General features: G+C 40.1%; 1 protein-coding gene across 1 annotated transcript in view; it reads left to right on the top strand.

The window, feature by feature from the left end:
• The window catches only part of CCDC172 (coiled-coil domain containing 172), a 58,789-nt gene extending 40,234 nt beyond the window's left edge, over window positions 1-18,555 (top strand). The window contains exons 7-8 of the mRNA XM_060241562.1: window positions 16,249-16,336; window positions 18,382-18,555. Of these exons, the coding sequence (XP_060097545.1) occupies window positions 16,249-16,336; window positions 18,382-18,417 (124 nt within the window). The 3' untranslated portion in view covers window positions 18,418-18,555. The remainder of the gene's footprint in view (window positions 1-16,248; window positions 16,337-18,381) is intronic.
• Window positions 18,556-19,744: the final 1,189 nt, after the last annotated feature.

Genomic DNA, 19,744 nt, shown 5'->3' with positions numbered 1-19,744 from the left:
CAAAATGTGGCAGGACATGTACTAACAGCGACGCACATGCAGGCACATGTTCAGCCGATGCTGTGCCAACTGCACTGGCTGCCAGTAGAGTACCAAATCCAGTCCAAGGTTCTAGTGTTAACTTTCAAAGCCCTGTAAGGACAGGGACCTGAATATCTCTGGGATCGTTTCTCCCCATGTGTGCTTTGCAGACCATTACACTCATCTGATCAACATATTCTAGCTATCCCTGGCCCCAAGGTTGTCTGGTGGCCTCAACTAGGGCCAGGGCCTTTTCTGCCCTGCCCCCAGACTGGTGGAACAAGTTCCCACTTGGGATCAGGACTCTGTGGAATCTGTTGCTTCCACAGGGCCTGTACAATGGAGCTGTTCCACTGGGCTTTTTGATGAGGCTGTGGACATCCAAATCCATCTCATTCTCCCCTGCTGATAACACTGATCTCTGACCGGCCCAACTGTGCATCACTGTCAAGGCAAACCCACTCTGATTGTTGTTTGTCATTTTAATCATAATACAATTTTATTTAGCTAAATTTTATTATTACTTTGTGAATTATAACCTGCCCTAAGCCTGCTTGCTGGGAGGGTGGGATAAAAATTGAATAAAACAAATAAATTATAATAAATAATGTACAGAATACCTTTAATCACTCATGAATAACCACTGTCTAACTCATACCCTCCTCTAGAATCTGGGACTAGGGCTAAAGGACTGAACAGTCACAATGCATAGGACCTCCAATGGCAGAAGTACTTCATAACAGAAGGCCCAAGAGCTGAAAGGGCATAATAGTCTGAAGCCTTATCATCTCTCATCACAGAAAAATAAAATCTTTTGGAGAGAACCTAAGAAAGTAAATGTGCCAAGAATAATCTCTTCTCTGAATGCCAGCGCTGCAAATACTTTTGCCTCTTTACACATTAACTATATCTAATTTCTAGGTTGGTGGAAGTGATTTGCAGACTGGTTTAATTTAAGAATCTCTCACTTCAACATTTAAGGTAATGTATAATTGCTGTCTTCCCCCACTCCTTGCATTAACTGCTATCTTCCTCCACACACAAGAGTCCTAAATCCTTCCCATGGTTTAAACCTAATCTTTTCCCCAATAAGACCCAAAGTAGTTTACAACCATCTACCTTTCTCCATTTTATTCTCACAACAGCCCTATGAGGTAAGTGAGGCTGAGAGTATGTGACTGGGGCTGGGCCAAGATCACACAGCAAGCTTCCAATGGCAGGGTGGTGATTTCAACATCTCCCAGATCCTAATGTGATACTCTTAAACACTACACTAACATTAGCTCTGCCCCATGACGTTATGCTGTGGAACATTTCTTGAAAGAATAATGTAGATACACTAATTAAAAATCAGATGACTTATAGTATGACCATAAGCAAACCACTTTTATTTGTATAGATAATGGCATGCTATAGTGCTGTTACATGACTCCACTCTGTTTTTAGTGTTCAAAGTGTTTCACATAATTATGCCATCTGATAATTATTCCTGTAAAGCAGGTCAGTAGCAGCCTGGATAGCCCAAGATCACAAGAACTCAGATGCTAAGCAGGACTATACATAGTTGAGTATTTGGATGGGAAACCACCAAGGAAGACCAAGATTGCTATGTGGAGGAAGCTAATGGCAAACCGCCTCTGCCCATCTCTTTCCCTGAAAACCTGTTGAGGGGTCCCCATAAATTAGTTGCAACTTGATACACTTAATTTGTATTATTAAAGCAGGGAAGAGGAAGAGGAGGAGGAGGAAGAAGAAGAAGACATTGGATTTATATTCCACCCTCCACTCTGAATCTCAGAGTGGCTCACAATCTCCTTTATCTTCCTCCCCCACAACAGACACCCTATGAGGTGGGTGGGGCTGAGAGGGCTCTCACAGAGAAACTGCCCTTTCAAGGACAACTCTTGTGAGAGCTATGACTGACTCAAGCCCATTTCAGCAGCTGCAAGTGAAGGAGTGGAGAATCAAATCCGATTCTCCCAGATAAGAGTCCTTGCACTTAACCACTCACCAAACTGGCTCTCAGTGCTTTCTTACCTTTCCTTAGGGCTTACAAGGCAGAGATGTTCTGCCAAGCATTTGGCTGAGAAGAGCAATGGTCTGGCAAAGCCCTACTTTGCACATAGGAGGCAGAGAAAGAGAGATAATAACCTCTGCAGGCCCACTTAGGCCATTGCCTAGATGACATTGGGTCCTGGAATTTCCTAGATGACCAGATTAGTAGCTAACTATATTACACCAGCTCTATAATTAATGACAATGTAATTAACCTGGATTCCGCTGTCCAATCAGATAGCATAGCACTCAAAACCAACCAGCAGCATCGATAACATAGGCTTTGAGATGCTGAAATACTTTCAAAGGGCAGGTAAAGTCTGCAGATGAGATCGGGTGGTTTTCTGTTTCCCACAACAGAATGGTCAATATTTATTTATTTATTACTTTTTGTTTACTAGGCCACCCATTCCTTACAAATAGAGCTCAGGGCGGCTTACATCAAGAGTGAACACAATCCATAATAGAATTAAAATAACATTTTAAATACATTTTAAAACTTCATCAGATGATGGATAATTTCCATATCCACCAGCCCACTGGATGGAGAGAATATGGAGGAAAGGGGGAAGAAGGGATGTGAGAGTGCCAGACCATTGCTGTCCTCAACCAAATGCTTGGCAGAATATCTCTGCCTTGCAAGCCCAAAGGAAAGGTAATAAATCCTGATGCTCCCGGGCGGAGAATTCCACCAGGTGGGGGGCTGCGCCGAAAAGGGCAGTTAGATCTCTCTTGGGCCGTGGACCACCAGAAGGTTCTTATTTCTAGAGCATTATACTCTTCCAGGGGCATTTTGAGAGAGGCAGTCCTGAAGATATATAGGTCCCTGACCACTAATAACCTTAGAGGTGATAATGAGAGTCATAATGAGACAACATATATCAGAATTATTCTTTCATCACCATTTTGGTTGGAGGAGGAACCTTAGAAAATGTTTATGACAGCGGATTTCCCTATATACCCTGAAATGGACATTCATTGGCTTGCAAGAAACAGATCTCATTTTAGTAATTAAGTAATTAAGGTTCAACTTTGATGCAATTCAATATGGGGCTCAACTGGGGTGTAACTGAAGATTTCTGCCATAGTAAGTCTGAATGACCAGACTTTAAGTACTCAGCATCCCTGCTTTCTACTGGCTAGCACATACTGTGTAGGCTATGAATGTGCTAATTGTAATAACAAAGGAGCGGGGGAGAGAAGTGAGAAACCACCACCATCTAGAGACAGTAAAAGCATCCAAGGAATGGATGTCAAATCAGGTCACAGTTGTCTAGAGCAGAGATAATACAAGGCATTGAACTGGGCAATCATGAATGCAATGTATGTGAAGCAGAGTCCCTCCTTGACTTATTTTGTAGCAGAATGAAAAGAAAGAAATGTCACATCATCTTTCAGGAAAAGATACTTACTGAAGACCTTGACAATTTAAAGAGCCTTTGAAATTTGCAATGACTCAGCTCACTTAGCGATCGTCTTCAGGAGTCAGTCCAAGATCTCACTGTGCAGACTGAGTGCTTCACACTCCAGCCACATTCTCTATAATTCAGATGCAAGCTGAACCTTGAAATAGGTTTACCCATTATTAAAACTAAAGGGGATGGGGGCTGAAACATGCAGGTCATTTTCATGGATACATTTTTGTAGCAGTATTATGAGAGCTTCATTAACACTTTATTTATTTCTTTAATGTAGAGTATTTATTAGCTGCCAAACTCTAGGTGGTTTACAATGTAGCTAAATGATGATAAAAACACAATTATAATATAAATAAAACAACAATTATTAAAAAACATAGAAGATCACAATTTAAAACCCCCAGTTAGAACTGTCACCAAATAAAAACTTAATCAGTCAAATGCAGACATAAATAAAACTGTCTTCAGCTGTCTCCTGAAGACCAACAATGAAGGGGCCAGGCACACCTCTCTGGTGAGGTTGCTCTATAATTCATTTTTGGATTGGCTGCTCTGCACTGAATTCACCAAATGGAACCTTTCCATTCACCTTCCATTCACCGCAGGATGCTTTGCTCTTGCCAATCCCGGTCTTTGGTAGACTCTCAGGAATAACATAGGGAGCCTGCCACAGGCCGCAGTGGGAGGAAGAATAAGCAGAATGCTTGTGCATGCAATAGTGCAGTTTGCTCAAGTGGAATGAAAGACTGGATCCAACCCAGCATGACTTACCAATGGATAACTAGAAGGAAGATAGCCCTCATCTGAATTTTCATATAACAAATAATAATAATAATAATACTTTTTATTTATATCCCGCCCTCCCCGCCGAAGCAGGCTCAGGGCAGCTCACAACATATTAGTTCAATACAATACAATAAAATCATATAATTCAATAAATACTACATTATAAAACCATCATTTAAATCGACATTCCAATTAAAATTAACAGTTATGGTGCTAAATTACAGGTTTTTAATAAATTGATGGCGGAATGCAACAGCACCGAATTTATCATTTGCTTAGCATTCAGCGAAGGCCATTTTAAAAAGAGTAGTCTTGCAGGCCCTGCAGAATTGGTCAAGACTCCGCAAGGCCCGCACTTTGTCCAAAAGTTGATCCCACGGGTGTGGAGCTGTGATAGAGAAGGCCTGTTCCCTTGTGTTCTTCAATTTGGCCTCCCTCGGCCCATGGATATTCAGCTGGTTTTTTCCCGCTTACCTCAGTGCTCTCTAGGGTTCGTATGGGGAGAGACGGTCTCTCAGGAAGGCAGGCCCTCAAAAATATAGGGCTTTAAAGGTAATAACCAGCACTTTGCACCGAACCCGGTATGCAAATGGCAGCCAGTGCAGCCCATGCAGCCCTGGCCGTATGTGCTCCCACTTCGGGATCCCTAACAATAGCCTAGCCACTGCGTTCTGCACCAGCTGCAGTTTCCAGGTTTGGCACAAAGGCATCCCCATGTAGAGGGCATTACAGTAATCCAGTCTTGAGGTGACCGTTGCATGGATCACTGTTGCTAGGTCCTGGCATTCGAGGAAGGGGGCCAACTGCCTCGCCCATCTAAGATGAAAAAACACAGATTTGGCAGTGGCCACTATCTGGGCCTCCATTGACAATGAAGGCTCCAGTAGAACCCTCAAGCTCTTGACCCAGTGCACCGCTTTCAGCGACACACCGTCAAAAACCAGGAGAGGAATTTCCCTTCCCAGAGCGCCACAACCCAAGCAAAGGACCTCCGTTGGATTCAGCTTCAACCCACTCAGCCTGAGCCAACCTGCCACGGCTTGCAGCGCCAGTCCAGATTTTTTGGGACGCAGTCAGGCCATCTATCCATTAGTAGATAGAGCTGGGTGTCATCCGCATATTGATGACACCCCAGCCTATACCTCTGGGCAATCTGGGCAAGGGGGCGAATGTAGATGTTAAATAACATCGGAGAGAGAACTGCTCCCTGCGGCACCCCACAATCTAGTGAGTGCCTCTGGGACAGCTCTCCCCCAATTGCCACCCTTTGTCCCCGTCCATCAAGGAAGGAGGAAAGCCACTGTAAGGCCAACCCCCTAATCCCTGCGTCGGCGAGCCGACGGGTCAGTAACCAATGGTCGACTGTGTTGAACGCAGCCGACAGGTCTAACAACATCAGCACTGCCACGCCACCTTGATCCAGATGCCGCTGGAAATGTTCTAAGGTTAAATTTGTATTTATTCTGTCTTTTTCATACTGATATTAAAAGGCACAGAAAAATGTCTGTTGAATAACAGCAAAAGAATACTTTAAAAAACACTGCTGAGAGGGCTTCGATAGGATGAAAGGACTAAAAAGTAGCAGAAATTTCACAAAAATACAGTAAGTTTCACATCAGTTTGGCAGGTTAGGTGTCATACCAAGGATTCAGAGGCTTTGAAGGGTCCTACCAGTCTGAAAGCAGCATTGTAGCTACAAAATGCAGTCCACTGACAGCAAAGATCCACAGAGCCTTAAAACTAGAATGCTTCATTCTTTGAAGAGACACTATTATCCTACCGCATTATATGATTAAGTGCCAGGACAAAATATTGCCTTATCTCCTGGCCAGAAAAATCAATTGCAGAATCGCACTGTAGTCCCAGTATGCTAGTCACCAGCTTCAAAGCAGCTTTAACAACACACATAGCTTCAAGGAGTTAAATAAAAGTCAAAGAAAAACATTCCATAAAGCATAGGGTTTTTTTTTCTTCAGGAAAGTTTATTTGTTGGATCTTAAAAGGTTTAGCATAAAGAAGACCACTTTGATCAGCCATTCTAGTTACCAGCTACTTGTGTTTTTAGGACTCCTACAATACCAAAACACTTCCCCAAGAGACTAAACTTTATCTCAGTATGCACTTATCTGTTCTAGATGTTTGCCATATGAGGATCTGAGACACCCATATTGTGATACGGCTTGTCTGATTTATGTTGTCTGTATTGACAGTGCTCAGACTCATGTATTTTAAAAATCCTCCATGCACCTGGGCACTCAGAGCCATAATGGGGGGGAGGTCTATTTATTGTAATCTCAGATCACCTGCTTGTTTATACTCTTTATACCACTAAATTTAAAATTCTGGGGGAATCCTCCTTGCTCCCTCTGTGGGCACTCTTGCCTATGCAGCATGGACCCACTGCTGCGGCTACACAGAGAACCTGAAGTAACAACTAATCTGGGATATCCAGGCCAACACCCAGTTTTCCAGAAGCCACACTTACCCAAGAAAGAGGGAAGGTAATTTGTATGTGTGGGGGTCCTTCCCAGACTGGGTATCAGCATGAGGGATTTGAAATTTTATTTATTTAATACATATATAGATTACACTTTCCATTAGATCACAGTGACTTACATGAAAACCTACTATAAAAATAAAAGAAGCAATAAGAAAATCCCAAGTAACACCTAACCAGTTTTTAAAAAAGGACTACACCAAACACACACACACGTTTGTAACCAGAGGCAGCAAAATGATTTTTAACAATTCAGAATCCCTCCCAAGTACGTCGTCATCATAGTAGTAGTGGTAGTAGGGGTAGTAGCAGTAATTAAAGATGGATGGATGAATGGACCAGGACAACCTTTGAGAATCTGGCCCAATTAGATGTTCCCCCACATGAATGATGCAGAAACATCCATATTTGCATTGATGCTAAATGTGGGCTATTGTCTGTAGCATCTATACCAGCTGTTATTGTCTGTAGCATCTATATCAGCTGTTAAAGGTTTTGAGAGAGCAAACTCAAGCAGTTCTTCTCAGAATCTGTTTAGGTGTATTCAAAAGAGCTTACTAAGAAAGTGTTCTTAGGATTAGTACTTTGCCAATGTGGGAGATAAATGTGTGAAAATATGTATTAATAATAATTAAATCAAACATAATAGGGCAACAGGGAGAATCAAGCTGTGCAAAAGTAATTTACTGGAAACTATATGTTTTTCAAAAGATGGAAAACACTTACCAAAAAGAAGAACTGCTTATTTTATTTTATTTTAATGACAGGACAGCATTTTCCCCATGTTGTGATTTCAAGGTCTGGGACCAAGATATTGAAAGGTCTGTCTGTCCTTGTATCATTAGAGGCCCTCCTCCAATTATCCCCATCTTTCAAGGTTAAGAGGGTGGCTACTGAAGAGAGGCCTTTAGTGGAATGCATTTATAAGCTTTTAATTGTGGAATAATTGTGGGATGCATTTACGTAAACTTTTAATTCATGTTAATTGTTCTCTGCTCATTTTTACTGATACTTAGTATCATTTTATTGATGTTTGAATGTGAATTATTGTCTGTGATGCTTAGGGTTGCCAAGTCCAATTAAAGAAAAATCTGGGGACTTTGGGGGCGGAGCCAGGAGACTTTGGGGGTGGAGCCAGGAACAAGGATGTGACAAGCATAATTGAACTACAAGGGAGTTCTGGCCATCACGTATAAAGGGACAGCACGCCTTTTTAAATGCCTTCCTTCCATAGGAAATAATGAAGGATAGGGGCACCATCTTTTGGGGCTCATAGAATTGGACCCCCTGGTCCAATCGTTTTGAAACTTGGGGGGGTATTTTGGGGAGAGGTACTAGATGCTATACTAAAAATCTGGTGCCTCTACCTCAAAAAATAGCCCCCACAGAGCCCCCAATACCCACGGATCAATTCCCTATGGGAATCATTCTCCATAGGGAATAACAGAGTGCCCAGTAGACATTTTCCTCCCCCCCGCCATGGTTTCTAAAGAGGGGGAGGGCCTCCATACCAGGGAATCCCCCTCCCTGCCCCCTCCCTCTCTCTCTCTCACACACACACAAACACTTACCGTACTTGGTCTTCTTCCAGCAGAATGTGCTTACTGGGAAAACGAAAGGAAGGCTGCACAGGAAAAGAAAGGGAGGGGCCGTTCTCCATGGAAACTGTTACTTTCCCATGAAGCCCTTCCTGTTTCCTGTGCAGCCTTAAAGGGACATATTTTAAAACAGATCAGAAGCTCTACAACATGATGCCTAAAGGTATGTTCTCTCTCTTCCCCCCCCCCTGCCCCCAGATTTTTTGAGAGCGGGGGAGTAGGATGTAATTTTGGGGGTCCCTCGGCAGGGCAGGGGGGTTGGGAAGCCTAGTGATGCTGACTGCCTGAAGTTGTGAAAATTCCAAGACTTTAGGAAGCTCTGTTGAAAATACTTTGGTAGAAAGGTGAAGAAGAAATGTTCAAATAAACAAATGCTTAAAAAGGTATTGACAAAATATTGACAGGTTAAAGCTGTATATTCATAGAAAGATTCAATGTAACTATAGTTTTTTCAGTTTTTTATAGTGGTGGGATTTTTAGCTTACCTTCACTCACTTTTGCTTCCACTAGTCCATTACAGAAAGGCATTTTATGAAGGATTTTTTATATAACCTGTGGTATAAGAATCCTAGATATAGCATTAAAATAGCATAATCCTGGTTTCTGTTATTTAATACTTGAGGGCTTTGTTTATTTGACTAATGTGCAAAAACTAGACTAGGATCTTATATTTTTTATTATAGCAAAAGAAAGCTCATTATTGAAACTATGAAAGAACAAATGACAGTGCATTCACACAAATCTTCCAGAAAATATGTCCAGTAGAGCTGAACAAATCCTTTATATTAACAATGGATTGCCTAAGGCCACGATTCTGTTGGTTTGGAGCAAATATTTTCAATTTAATTTTATGTTAAATTTTATAAGCAGGAGAAAAAAATCCATCTCTGGAGTAATCCATAGGTTGTAGAATGAGTTTTTGTAATGACAATCTGCTCATTGATTTCCTAAACTTCTAGTATCAATTCCCAGTTTAGCTATTATAGTTAGAACTGTGTCATAGTTTCTATTATGAGCCCCAATTTCAAGGTTTATAATCCAACAATAAAAATTTGCTCTGGGGTAAAGATTGACATTGGAAATTTGCTTGGGAATAATATTCCATATGCAGATGCGAACACAGGAAACTTGGTTTGGAAGAACTGTTGGGCCATCCATCATTTCCCTTATGTTTTAATAGGTATACACAGAAGTGCTATTACTCCCCAGATGCTAACCTATTTCAGCTTTGAAGTCTATTGCTTGCATCTTTAACCACTCCCTTAAAGTTCTCTTCCTTACAAAAACATGTAAATTAACACTATTTGAAAGCATTCTACCCACATAGGGAAACAGAATTTTTGTTAGTGTATTACTCTCCAATAAAACTGTAGCTCTTATAGGTCTTAAATCAACTCTGCACTGATTCTCAAATTACTCAACTCCCCCCCCCCCCATGACACCCCAACAGACCTACAATATAAAAATACCAAGTAAACAAACAGTAGTGGATTGGGGGAAGCTTCTGAGTACAGAGCATCTCTCTCTCTCTTTGTCCCAGCTGATAGATCCAAATAGGCAGCTGTGTTGGTCTGAAGTAGTAGAACAAAATAGGAGTCGATTGCACCTTTAAGACCAAGTTAGTTTTATTCAGAATGTAAGCTTTCATGTGCATGCACACTTCTTCAGATGAGGAATGAGATACAGTAAGCAGAGCCACATATAGCTGGTGGGGTTTGGAATGCCAAGTGGTACAAAGTTAAAAACCAATAGCAGAATAGTAAAATTAGCAAATTCAGAAAACCTTTGAACTGGGTTGCATTAGCGTGGGAAACCATAAAACAGCAACATGTCAGAATGTGAGAATGCCAGTTAATTATTCTATTACTAATAAACCTGGGTCAAAAAGAAATGCCTTCTTTTTGACCCAGGTTTATCAGCAATGGAATAATTAGCAGACATTCTCACATTCTGACATTGTTACTGTTTTATGGTTTCCCACGCTAATGCAACCCAGATCAAAGGTTTTCTGAATTTGTTAATTGTATTATTCTGCTATTGGTTTTTAACTTTGTACCACTTGGCATTCCAAACCCCACCAGCTATATGTGGCTTTGCTTACTGTACCTCATTCCTCATCTGAAGAAGTGTGCATGCACACGAAACATTATGTTCTGAATAAAACTAACTTGGTCTTAAAGGTGCAATCAACTTCTACTTTGTCCCAGCTGATCTTCCTCCCAGCTAATGCATGGGAATCCTCTACATGTGGTTAATACTGGAAAGCAGTATTTTTAGAATTTCTGAATATTATAACCTTTGGGATATTGTTTCTGCTACTTGTATGTTGTAACATGGAACACTTGTTTGCAGTCAGTTGTTGACTCTTGATTCCTAGGCAAGGGTTCAACCTATTGAAAAGAGTATTTGGGTAGGTAAGTGGGAAGGGGAAAGTTGGCTGGAGGATCACATCACATCCATAAGTCCTCTTGTTATGGTGGTCAGAGCATGAATAGCCACTTTAATAATGTTAGAGAATAAAGCTCAGTTGCTCAGTAAAAGATGAACTACCTTCTCTGTACCCTTCTAAAGACTTCAAAGAGGGCAAAACTTGGGTCATTTGAAAAAGCAAATGGAACTTGAAGATAAGATAATGAGTAGGATATGCCACTTTCTTTTCGGGGTGTTGGGCCTAAAATATTGCCTCCTTTTTAGATATGTATGCCCCATTCAGACTAAAACTGATTGCAACATGAACCTGATAGTTGTTTTGTGGAGTGAGATGCATATAATATGGGAAATTATATCTTTTATAAGAGTCCCAGGCTTTTGAAAATTAACATCATTCTTTAGGCAAAGAACATTTAAAAAATAGATATTGTTGAATACCAAAAAGTGAAGAAGAGGTGGGAAAAGTCAAGTAAAATAAATCCTTTCAGTACCTAAAATGATTTTTAAATGTTTTTATTTTACTTAAAGGTTTAAAAGGTTTTTTTTTTTTGCTTAAAGGAACAAAAAAAAAGAGCTATTATTGTCTGAATATATCTAAACAATAGCTCTTCCTCTCATTGAATGAAAAATAATGAAGGCAATCTTGTTAAATCATTCATGTTTTCTTTCCCTGCTGAATAGTTTTCTAGAAGTTCTGGAATTCGCTACCATTTTCTTGCTCCAGTTAGGGCTGTTGCTGCCATGCGCACAACAGCTTAGGGCAGCATAAGAAATGGGTGCCAGAGAGGTAATGATGTATTGTGACACAGGAATTAGAAAATGTTTCCCATGGTAGGGCAGACCATCACAGAGCAGTACAGGCAGAATTGGGATCCAATCTGCAGGGGAGGGTACTAAACACAGAGAGGGTGAAAATTCATGTAAGATATGGGAATCTTGTGAGAGTTCCGGGAGGTCTATTGGGCATATGTGCGGCTCACTGCCCTCTACTGAAAGAGGCCTGAAGAAATCTTGATGCTCTCTTATACTGAATCAGATTGTTGGTCCATCAAGGTCAGCACTGGCTACTCAGACTGATGAAAAAAGTACTCCAGCATACTAGGCAGAGGTCCTTATAACTGGAGATATAGCAGATTGAACCTGGCACCTCCTGCATGCCAAGCAGATACTCTGCCACTAAGCCACAACCTCTGTGGCCAGAGGAGTAGAAAGAGAGGATAAACTATGATTCTTATCCAACGAGTGAAGGATGACAGTGCAGAGAAGGAAGAGGCTGTGGGGTCCTTGAGGGCGTACTATATCAGCTGCAAGTTACTTTCAATGAACTTATGTTGTACCATTTGCAAACCAATGGAAAGAGTTGGAAAAACTGTACCATTCTTGGGTTGACAAAATACCCTGAAATATCCCTAGAACCAGCAATATCATTCTATGAAATACTGTAATGTATATTCTTTCAAGATAGTGTTCTTTTCCCTTGGTTTTGGTGTGAGTATCATTATTTCGAACTAATTTCATATTGACGTTGCTAACTGACAAACAGCTGAAACACATTGCTGGTAGGTCTATAGTTCAGCTGTGTGGATATGCATCTTGCGCTGAAATATACTAAATATAAATTATACTCAGCTTTTCCAGTGGTGCAGGAGGGAAGGGTGATCATGCCTTGTTCTCTTGACCCTGTTCTTACAGCAGCCCCATTGAACATGGGCTTTTCATCCACGCAGATCCCACAACCCCCAGCATAACCTTTGCAGGGTCAAAGGGGGGGGGGCTCCTCCCTCTTATGCCAGCAGAAGATTGATAGTCAAAGATTAGTGCTCAAAACTGTTGGTATTACTGAATGGTTACAGTTACATTTCAGGCTAAGCATGATTTTCATTATTTTTTATTGCTGCTATTATCTAAATGATAAACTTTCATAATTTCTCACAACACTGATGTGCAGCCTAAGCCTAACAAACATTCCCTGTTTTGTGTATTTGTCTGGCACATAAAGTAATTACTTAGCTTTTATTTTTTTTTAAAAAATACTAACTAAATCAAGCATCAAATGGCACTGTCTTACTGTCTTCCTAAAAATACTTTTATTTATTTATTAAAACCAGGACTTTTTGCAGAAAAAGCCCAGCAGGAACTCATTTGCATATTAGTCCACATCACCTGACGCCAAGCCAGCCAGAACTGTGTTCCTATACATGCCTGCTAAAAAAAAAAAAGCCCTGCATAGACCTAATTGCCTTCACCTGTAGATCATGTTAAAGTAGAATAGCCTATTCTGCCAGAATATAACTTTTCACTATTTTATTTCCTTACAGGCAGGGCTTTCTTTGTAGAAAAAGCCCAGCAGAAACTCATTTGCATATTAGGCCACACCCCTTGACATCACCATTGTTTCACACAGAGCTTGTGTAGAAAAAGCCGAGCAGGAGCTAATTTGCACATTAGGCCATACCCCCTGATGCCAAGCCAGCCGGAACTGCGTTTTTGTGCATTCCTGCTAAAAAAAAAAGCCTAGATTAAAACATTTATACTCCACCTTTCCTTATGGTGCAAGGTGGCACTGTGAGATAAGCAGATGTTTCTGCCTTCCATATGTGTTGCTGACAAAGCCAACCCACTCTAATTCTTCTCAAAGTCATTACTTCTTTCATCTTAAGTCTACATCCAAATATTTAGATTAACATAACCTTCTGTGGGGAAGAGAAATAGTCCCCAGGTAACATTCAAGAAAAAAATGTTGCTTTTATACAAAGTAAGCATATGAATCCTCTTAACGTTATATCAAGCCTCGGACTAGATTTAGTGCTGTGATAGATTTACTATCACCATAATGCAACCTTTTTCTTATATGGGCCCACTTAGCAGTCCCAAAATATTCATAGTGACCCTAGAAATTGCACTTCTATTATCATGAATGGATTTAACACAACTTTACACTTATCTTCCATTTTACTATCTCCTAGCAAGTATGACAAGGACTGCAGTATAATTTTATCGCTGCATATACCTTGGGCCATTAAAAGATCTGAAATAGCTTTTCCTTGGTCCAGCAGGTATCCACTTAAGCAAATATAATGGGTGGTCTCCAGTATGAGGACTCCTACTTTTCAAAGATCTTTTATTTCCTAGTGGAATGCATCCCATATAAAGAAGCTGCTACTCCCCTATCAGTCACAATTTCTGTTCCTCTTTAGCTATTTCCTGCCCAGACTTTTTAATGAGCTGTCTGACTATTCTTCGATCCTGAACTCTGAGACAAGTTCAGAGGCTGTGTTGAATAAGGCAGAGGAAAAGAACACAGTCTCCAAACTTTAGTACATTTCCCTTTGTCATGCTTCCACTAAACTATAGCCTATTCATTGGAAAATGCTCTTTTTTCCCACTGTTGCTGAAATTAACCACCCACTACGTACTTATTAGCTTGGCTCTTGGAACTCTTCATCCATGCATTAAATAACATATCCACAGTATAACCATGTGGAACCTATTGTGAAACTGAAACATTTTAAATCCCCATTTTAAGCTGCAGGGTAGGGGAAGAAGCAAATCTGATCTATAAAATGACATGAGGGGGAAAGTTCAGCATCCCATCATTCAGCATCATGATTCCAACAAAATCTGGAGTATCCTTGTGACAGCTTTTTTAAAAAAAACTAAAATGCCAGGATATCCAATCATGGATCTCCCATGTACTCTCCAACCATGTAGCCTTTGCTGTTGATCTACAGGACACTTCATTGGGGTCAACAAGAGAGTGAATCCCGATAATATATGTGGGCTCCTCTTCCTGGTCAACATAACTACAAAATGTAAGAGAGTGAATCCTGGTGTGATAAGAAGCTTCCTCTTCCTGTTCTATATTATTGTCTCTTCTATGGATATGCTTTAACTAAATAGGTATTTCTAAACTTTTCGTTTAAACTGCAAATGAAAGAACATAGCTTTCCACATTTTGTGGATCATGTATGAATGGAACAGTGTTTTCAAACTGTGTTCCAGGGAGCCCAAGGATTCTGAAGAACTTATCCAGAGTTCATCAATGGCAGGCAGGCTTCCCTGAAATACAGTTAATCCACTCACACTGATCTCCTCCCTGTAATCCTGCAGCTGCAGAAACATGTTGGATGTGTTCTTAGTCTCGCTTTGCGTTCAAGCATGACATGAATGAGACCAAACAGAGTGCCACACATGAACAGAGATTGTGTACACTAGAACATGTATCAGAATTCTCTGCAGTGCTCTGATGTTCCAAAGAAAGTATAAAAAAGCAGAAACTTGAAACCCACTGTAATACAAGAACTGGCTCATCCTCTGACTCCCTATTCCTTGCACTGTTTCTGGATCTTTCTTTTTAAGGATTTTCTTCCAGCAGTCTGGATAAATTATGTGGATTGGTCAATTACTTGTCATAGTCTGTCATAAGGTGCACATTCCTCCCTTTTCCTCATGTGTGTCAACAGTGAGACATAGCCTCTGCTTGTATTTCCATGCTAATGTACTTGAGGATCTTTCAAGAGCTAACTTGCATTTTCTGTGTGAGGAGACAATCTATAATATCCATATCTTACCAAGAGGTTTTGTAAAGGAACACAAAAGCAAAGTAATTTATGAGAAGCTGTACTATTTGATAGTGTCCAAATCCAGATACAAATGCTGAGCGCTCATATAATACACCAGACTTTGTGGGTTGATTTTTCCTGTAGTTGGCTAATAGCTTTGAACAACTGAAGCATGAAAATGTGTGCTCCATAAATTTCACTAAAGTGAATTGGAGGGAGAGATGTACTACAGGTTGTCCATCATTTAAAATATACACCACAAAATCTTAAAGAAAGTATTACCAGATCTGTTGGCATGCAAAAAGAGAGGATTGTAACCCTCAGATAAAGGATACAGCTTGGGAAACAAGAGTCACAAGAGTCCACAAAGGCCAGTAAAAGGCATGGACCAAAGCCTGCTTTGGCAGGGAGGGTGGGATATAAATCAAATAAATCAAATCAAATGTGTACAGTTTTAAAAAATGAAGGCATTTTTGAATGACCTAAGTATAATTGCAAAGATTATAACAGGCATACAACTCACAGGGAAAATGTCATAGTCTTGTGACTTTTCTAACAGCATTTATTACAAATATGCATATATTTTTCTCCCTGGAGATTGTCTGATTTTTTCTATCACTAACCTATTGCTGGTGCTATAAAATGATTTATGCATTCTCAGGTAATCTATTTCAAATAGTAATCTAAAAAACATTGGTTCTGATTTTTAAATGGATCTTGACATGTGTTCCACACATTACTGACAGTTCAGTGGACTTTAAAGATATTCTCCAGAGCCTACTAATGTCAATAAAAGCTGTGGCTGCTCTGAAGAAAAAGGGAATGCAGTTGACAGTCTCACCATAGCAGGTTTTTGGTTTTTGTTTTTAATATTGGCGCAGGCTTAAAAAGGAACTGGAGAGTTACCGAGAAGACAAAATGGAAAATGTCTGTGAAGCTCTTCAAACGGAAATTGAATTTCTGCAGATGGTATGCCCTCTTAACTTAACATTTATAATGTTTGATCGTTTTATTTGAAGAGATTCTATTATTCTGCAAATAGAACTTTCTATGTAAACAATACACCAGTGTTCATACAGGTAGAACATTTCACCATTCAACAGTGAAATAATGCTAAAAATGTTAGTTCCCATTTGGCTCCATGACTTCCATGCCACTCACAGCTTTGGAAGACCTACTATTGGAAGAGGAGGCAACAGGGACGTAGTTAGCTTCGGGGTTAAAGACATTGGAATAGAGAATCCAAAGTTGCAAATTAACTGGAGCAAACAAAGTTCAAACACAAACAAGGGCAGAATGAGAAACTGAGAAAGCCACATCCACAAGAGGCAATCTGAAGTTGAAGTGATGGCCATTCTGGTTCAAAGCTAAAGGGCAATGTTAAATAGCAACAGAGCTTGAAGGTCAGGTTTGAGGCTCAGGATTTCAGACTGCCTGCTGGGGATCCTGCCAGTTCCTGTGAACACTGCAATGCAGTAGAAGAGCATGCAGCAAGAGTTACAGATCCTACCCTGTTGCTCCATTGGCCCCTGTGTCCACATTTCTTTCCCATTTCTGTAACTTAAGAGATGCATGTTGTTCTTTTTATTGTTTTTGTTTTAATTAACTTTTATTTGAGGTTTAACAAAAAAAAGAGGTGCATGTTTAGAAGTACGGTACATATTTCATATATAGTACTGAACAAAAAGAAACATCCACTTTCCCCAGCCTTATGGCTCTGCCTTCCCAAGTTCTAGTTACCTCCCTATCACTGACTTCCTGCTACAAAACATGTTTTTCTCCACTCAGTAGTATTCCAGTACACAAGAATACTTGGCAGCTGCTGCAGATATGCAAGAATGAGGAAAGTTCTCCACCTGTGTATTAAAGCACTCCCTATTCCCTCTTCTTTAACATATATTTTGAAAGGCCACTACCTCATTTTCTTAGAGACATTAGAAAGTGGAGAGAACAAGGCTCAGAAACAGTCTCTAAGTCCAAATCCTTCTATGCCCTTGTCCTACTGAAACTGCCTGAAACAGCCTCTGCATGCTGACTGCTCCATGTATAGTTATAGCAGATAGAACAGTTTTTAAGTGCAACCCTTTTATAATAGGCTAGGCCACTGGGAACTATAGGCTACATCATAGCTTATTGTCTAAATTGAATGTAGAAAATGGCTGGTTGGTTTAATATAGCATTACTGTTGCATCTTGCATCACTATATCAAAATACTTAAGTTCCACATCTGGTCCAGAAGGCAAACAGCATGTGGGCTGTCAGTTTCCCTTCCCAAAACAAAACAGTTCCTAGTATATTCTCCAGCAACATGCATTGGGTCTCTATTGATGAGAGAGATCCTCCAACTTTGTCAAACAATACTGGGATCTCAAAAAGAGCCTCACCTGTGGCTGTACTTCCCTCTGCAGTGATGTTGAATAATATCCTGTACAGATATGAAGGGTTAATTCAACTGCAAATCTCTCCCTCCTATAGCTGCCTTAGAAGTGAAGGGAGGCAAAGGGTGGGGTTAGGCTAGCTATCTCTTCCTGTAGAAATGACTTTAGGTGGGAAGAAAATTTTGTCTCACAGCCTGTTCACCCTTTGGTATGCTGACCTGGAGACTCAGTTTTTCCTGCCAAATTGGGGAACAAATAGAAAATGGAGAGGAGAACAAGGCTCAGAGACAACAAAGCCTCTAAGTCCAAATCCCTCTAAGTCCAATGAGTATTTCAGAGATGAAGGGAAGACTCAAAATTATTGAAAATGATAAGAATTTGGGAATTGCAGGGGAGGAGAAAAATATCCCCCCGCCCATTAAAAAAACAATACTGAGGTGAGGAGTGAGACAAGGGAATAAAAAAGGTTCTTTGTCATCCTTCCCAAGCCTGTAATCACATTGAATTTTGCAAAGGTTCATTTTTGTGTTAGCAAATTTTGAAGAAAACATTGTTTTAAATCTTTATAATTGTTTGTAAAGACCATAGCACACACTAACAATCAGCTATTTTCCCTACTCGCTTTTTTCTCCCCAGAAACTGTTACAAAAAAATCTTCAGTCAAATAAATAACAGATGGTGGATTGATTCAAATGTCACAGAAACAAGTATTGCAGTATTTGGAAAAATGCTGCTTTTGTAAGCCTTTGTTGTTAAATTTATCATCTTCTATATTTCCTGCTAGTAAAACAAGAAGCCTGTTTTTCACAACACATATTGTATCTTTTCTTTTGGCTGTTCATTAGCATGGGTGTCTAGCAACTGTAAACAAATAATTTTCCTTTTGTGAAGAGATTTTTTTGGCAGCATTCCCATTCCCATATTTGACTGTAAAAATCTGCCTATACTTTTTCTTCACCAGTTATGACAGAGGCACACAGTTCCACAGTACACAGAATTCTTGTCATTATTATCAACAATCCAAGCATATTTATTTCTCTGTGCTGGAAGTTTATTCAGGTACTTTAAAAAAAACTGGTAAAGGTCAATGACAGAATCCCTTCAGGGGCAGATCCCAGTAAAACTTGCAAGAGGATTTCCCCACAAATACCTGGACACATTTGTTTTAGTACTTTGTAGTGCTTAATACGGGGTGGTGAGCCTGCCATTGTTAATAAATCCCAGGCAAGGGCTTGAAATTCATTTGTTGTTTTGCTGAGGTAAAACTTTCACAAGATCTTCAAATGTCATCTTTGATCCAGCATGCCTCATATGGTATATACTATTACTCTTACTAAGAACCTATTAGTAAACTGACTTGCTTTGCCAGAGCACCAGTCATTCTGTTATATGATTATAATTTGTAAATGCAAATTATGCATCGAAGTATGGGGTCAGTACCTCAGCTTTCCTTACCAGCTTTCAGTTTTGATGCTCCTAATATGTTTTCTTGAGGTGATGTACAATTACAATGTTGAAAGTGTGTATGGGGAAGAATTTGCTGATGGTTAACTTAATGCTAGATAATAGAGTGTGCAGATGGTCTGAGGAATTTTTTAGTCTGAACATTTTAAATTTCAGTTGGGATTGACTAAATTCAGTTTGGAACTTCATGGTGCACCATTTCTCTTTACTAAACAGCATTAGAGATGATTAGGCTAAGCACAGAATTAAAAATTAAGAACTACTAAGAAAAAAACTAAGGAACAATCTCTTGCTTTTCTACGATCTAAAGAGTTATGTCTGAGAACCACAACCACAATGTACAGATAGAATTGCCGGATGCTGACATGGCCAAGAGCAGGGCTTCTTTTGAAGAAAAAGACCAGCAGGAACTTATTTGCATATTAGGCCACACCTCTTGATGCCAAGCCAGCCGGAACTGCATTCTGTGCATTTCTGCTAAAAAAGAAGCCCTGGCCAAGAGTCTAATTTCTAGCCCCCTGGCTGGCTGGGAACC

Source organism: Heteronotia binoei, chromosome 6 (genome assembly GCF_032191835.1).
Source record: "Heteronotia binoei isolate CCM8104 ecotype False Entrance Well chromosome 6, APGP_CSIRO_Hbin_v1, whole genome shotgun sequence".
Lineage (NCBI taxonomy): Eukaryota > Metazoa > Chordata > Lepidosauria > Squamata > Gekkonidae > Heteronotia > Heteronotia binoei.
This window is presented reverse-complemented; position numbering and strand designations above follow the sequence as displayed.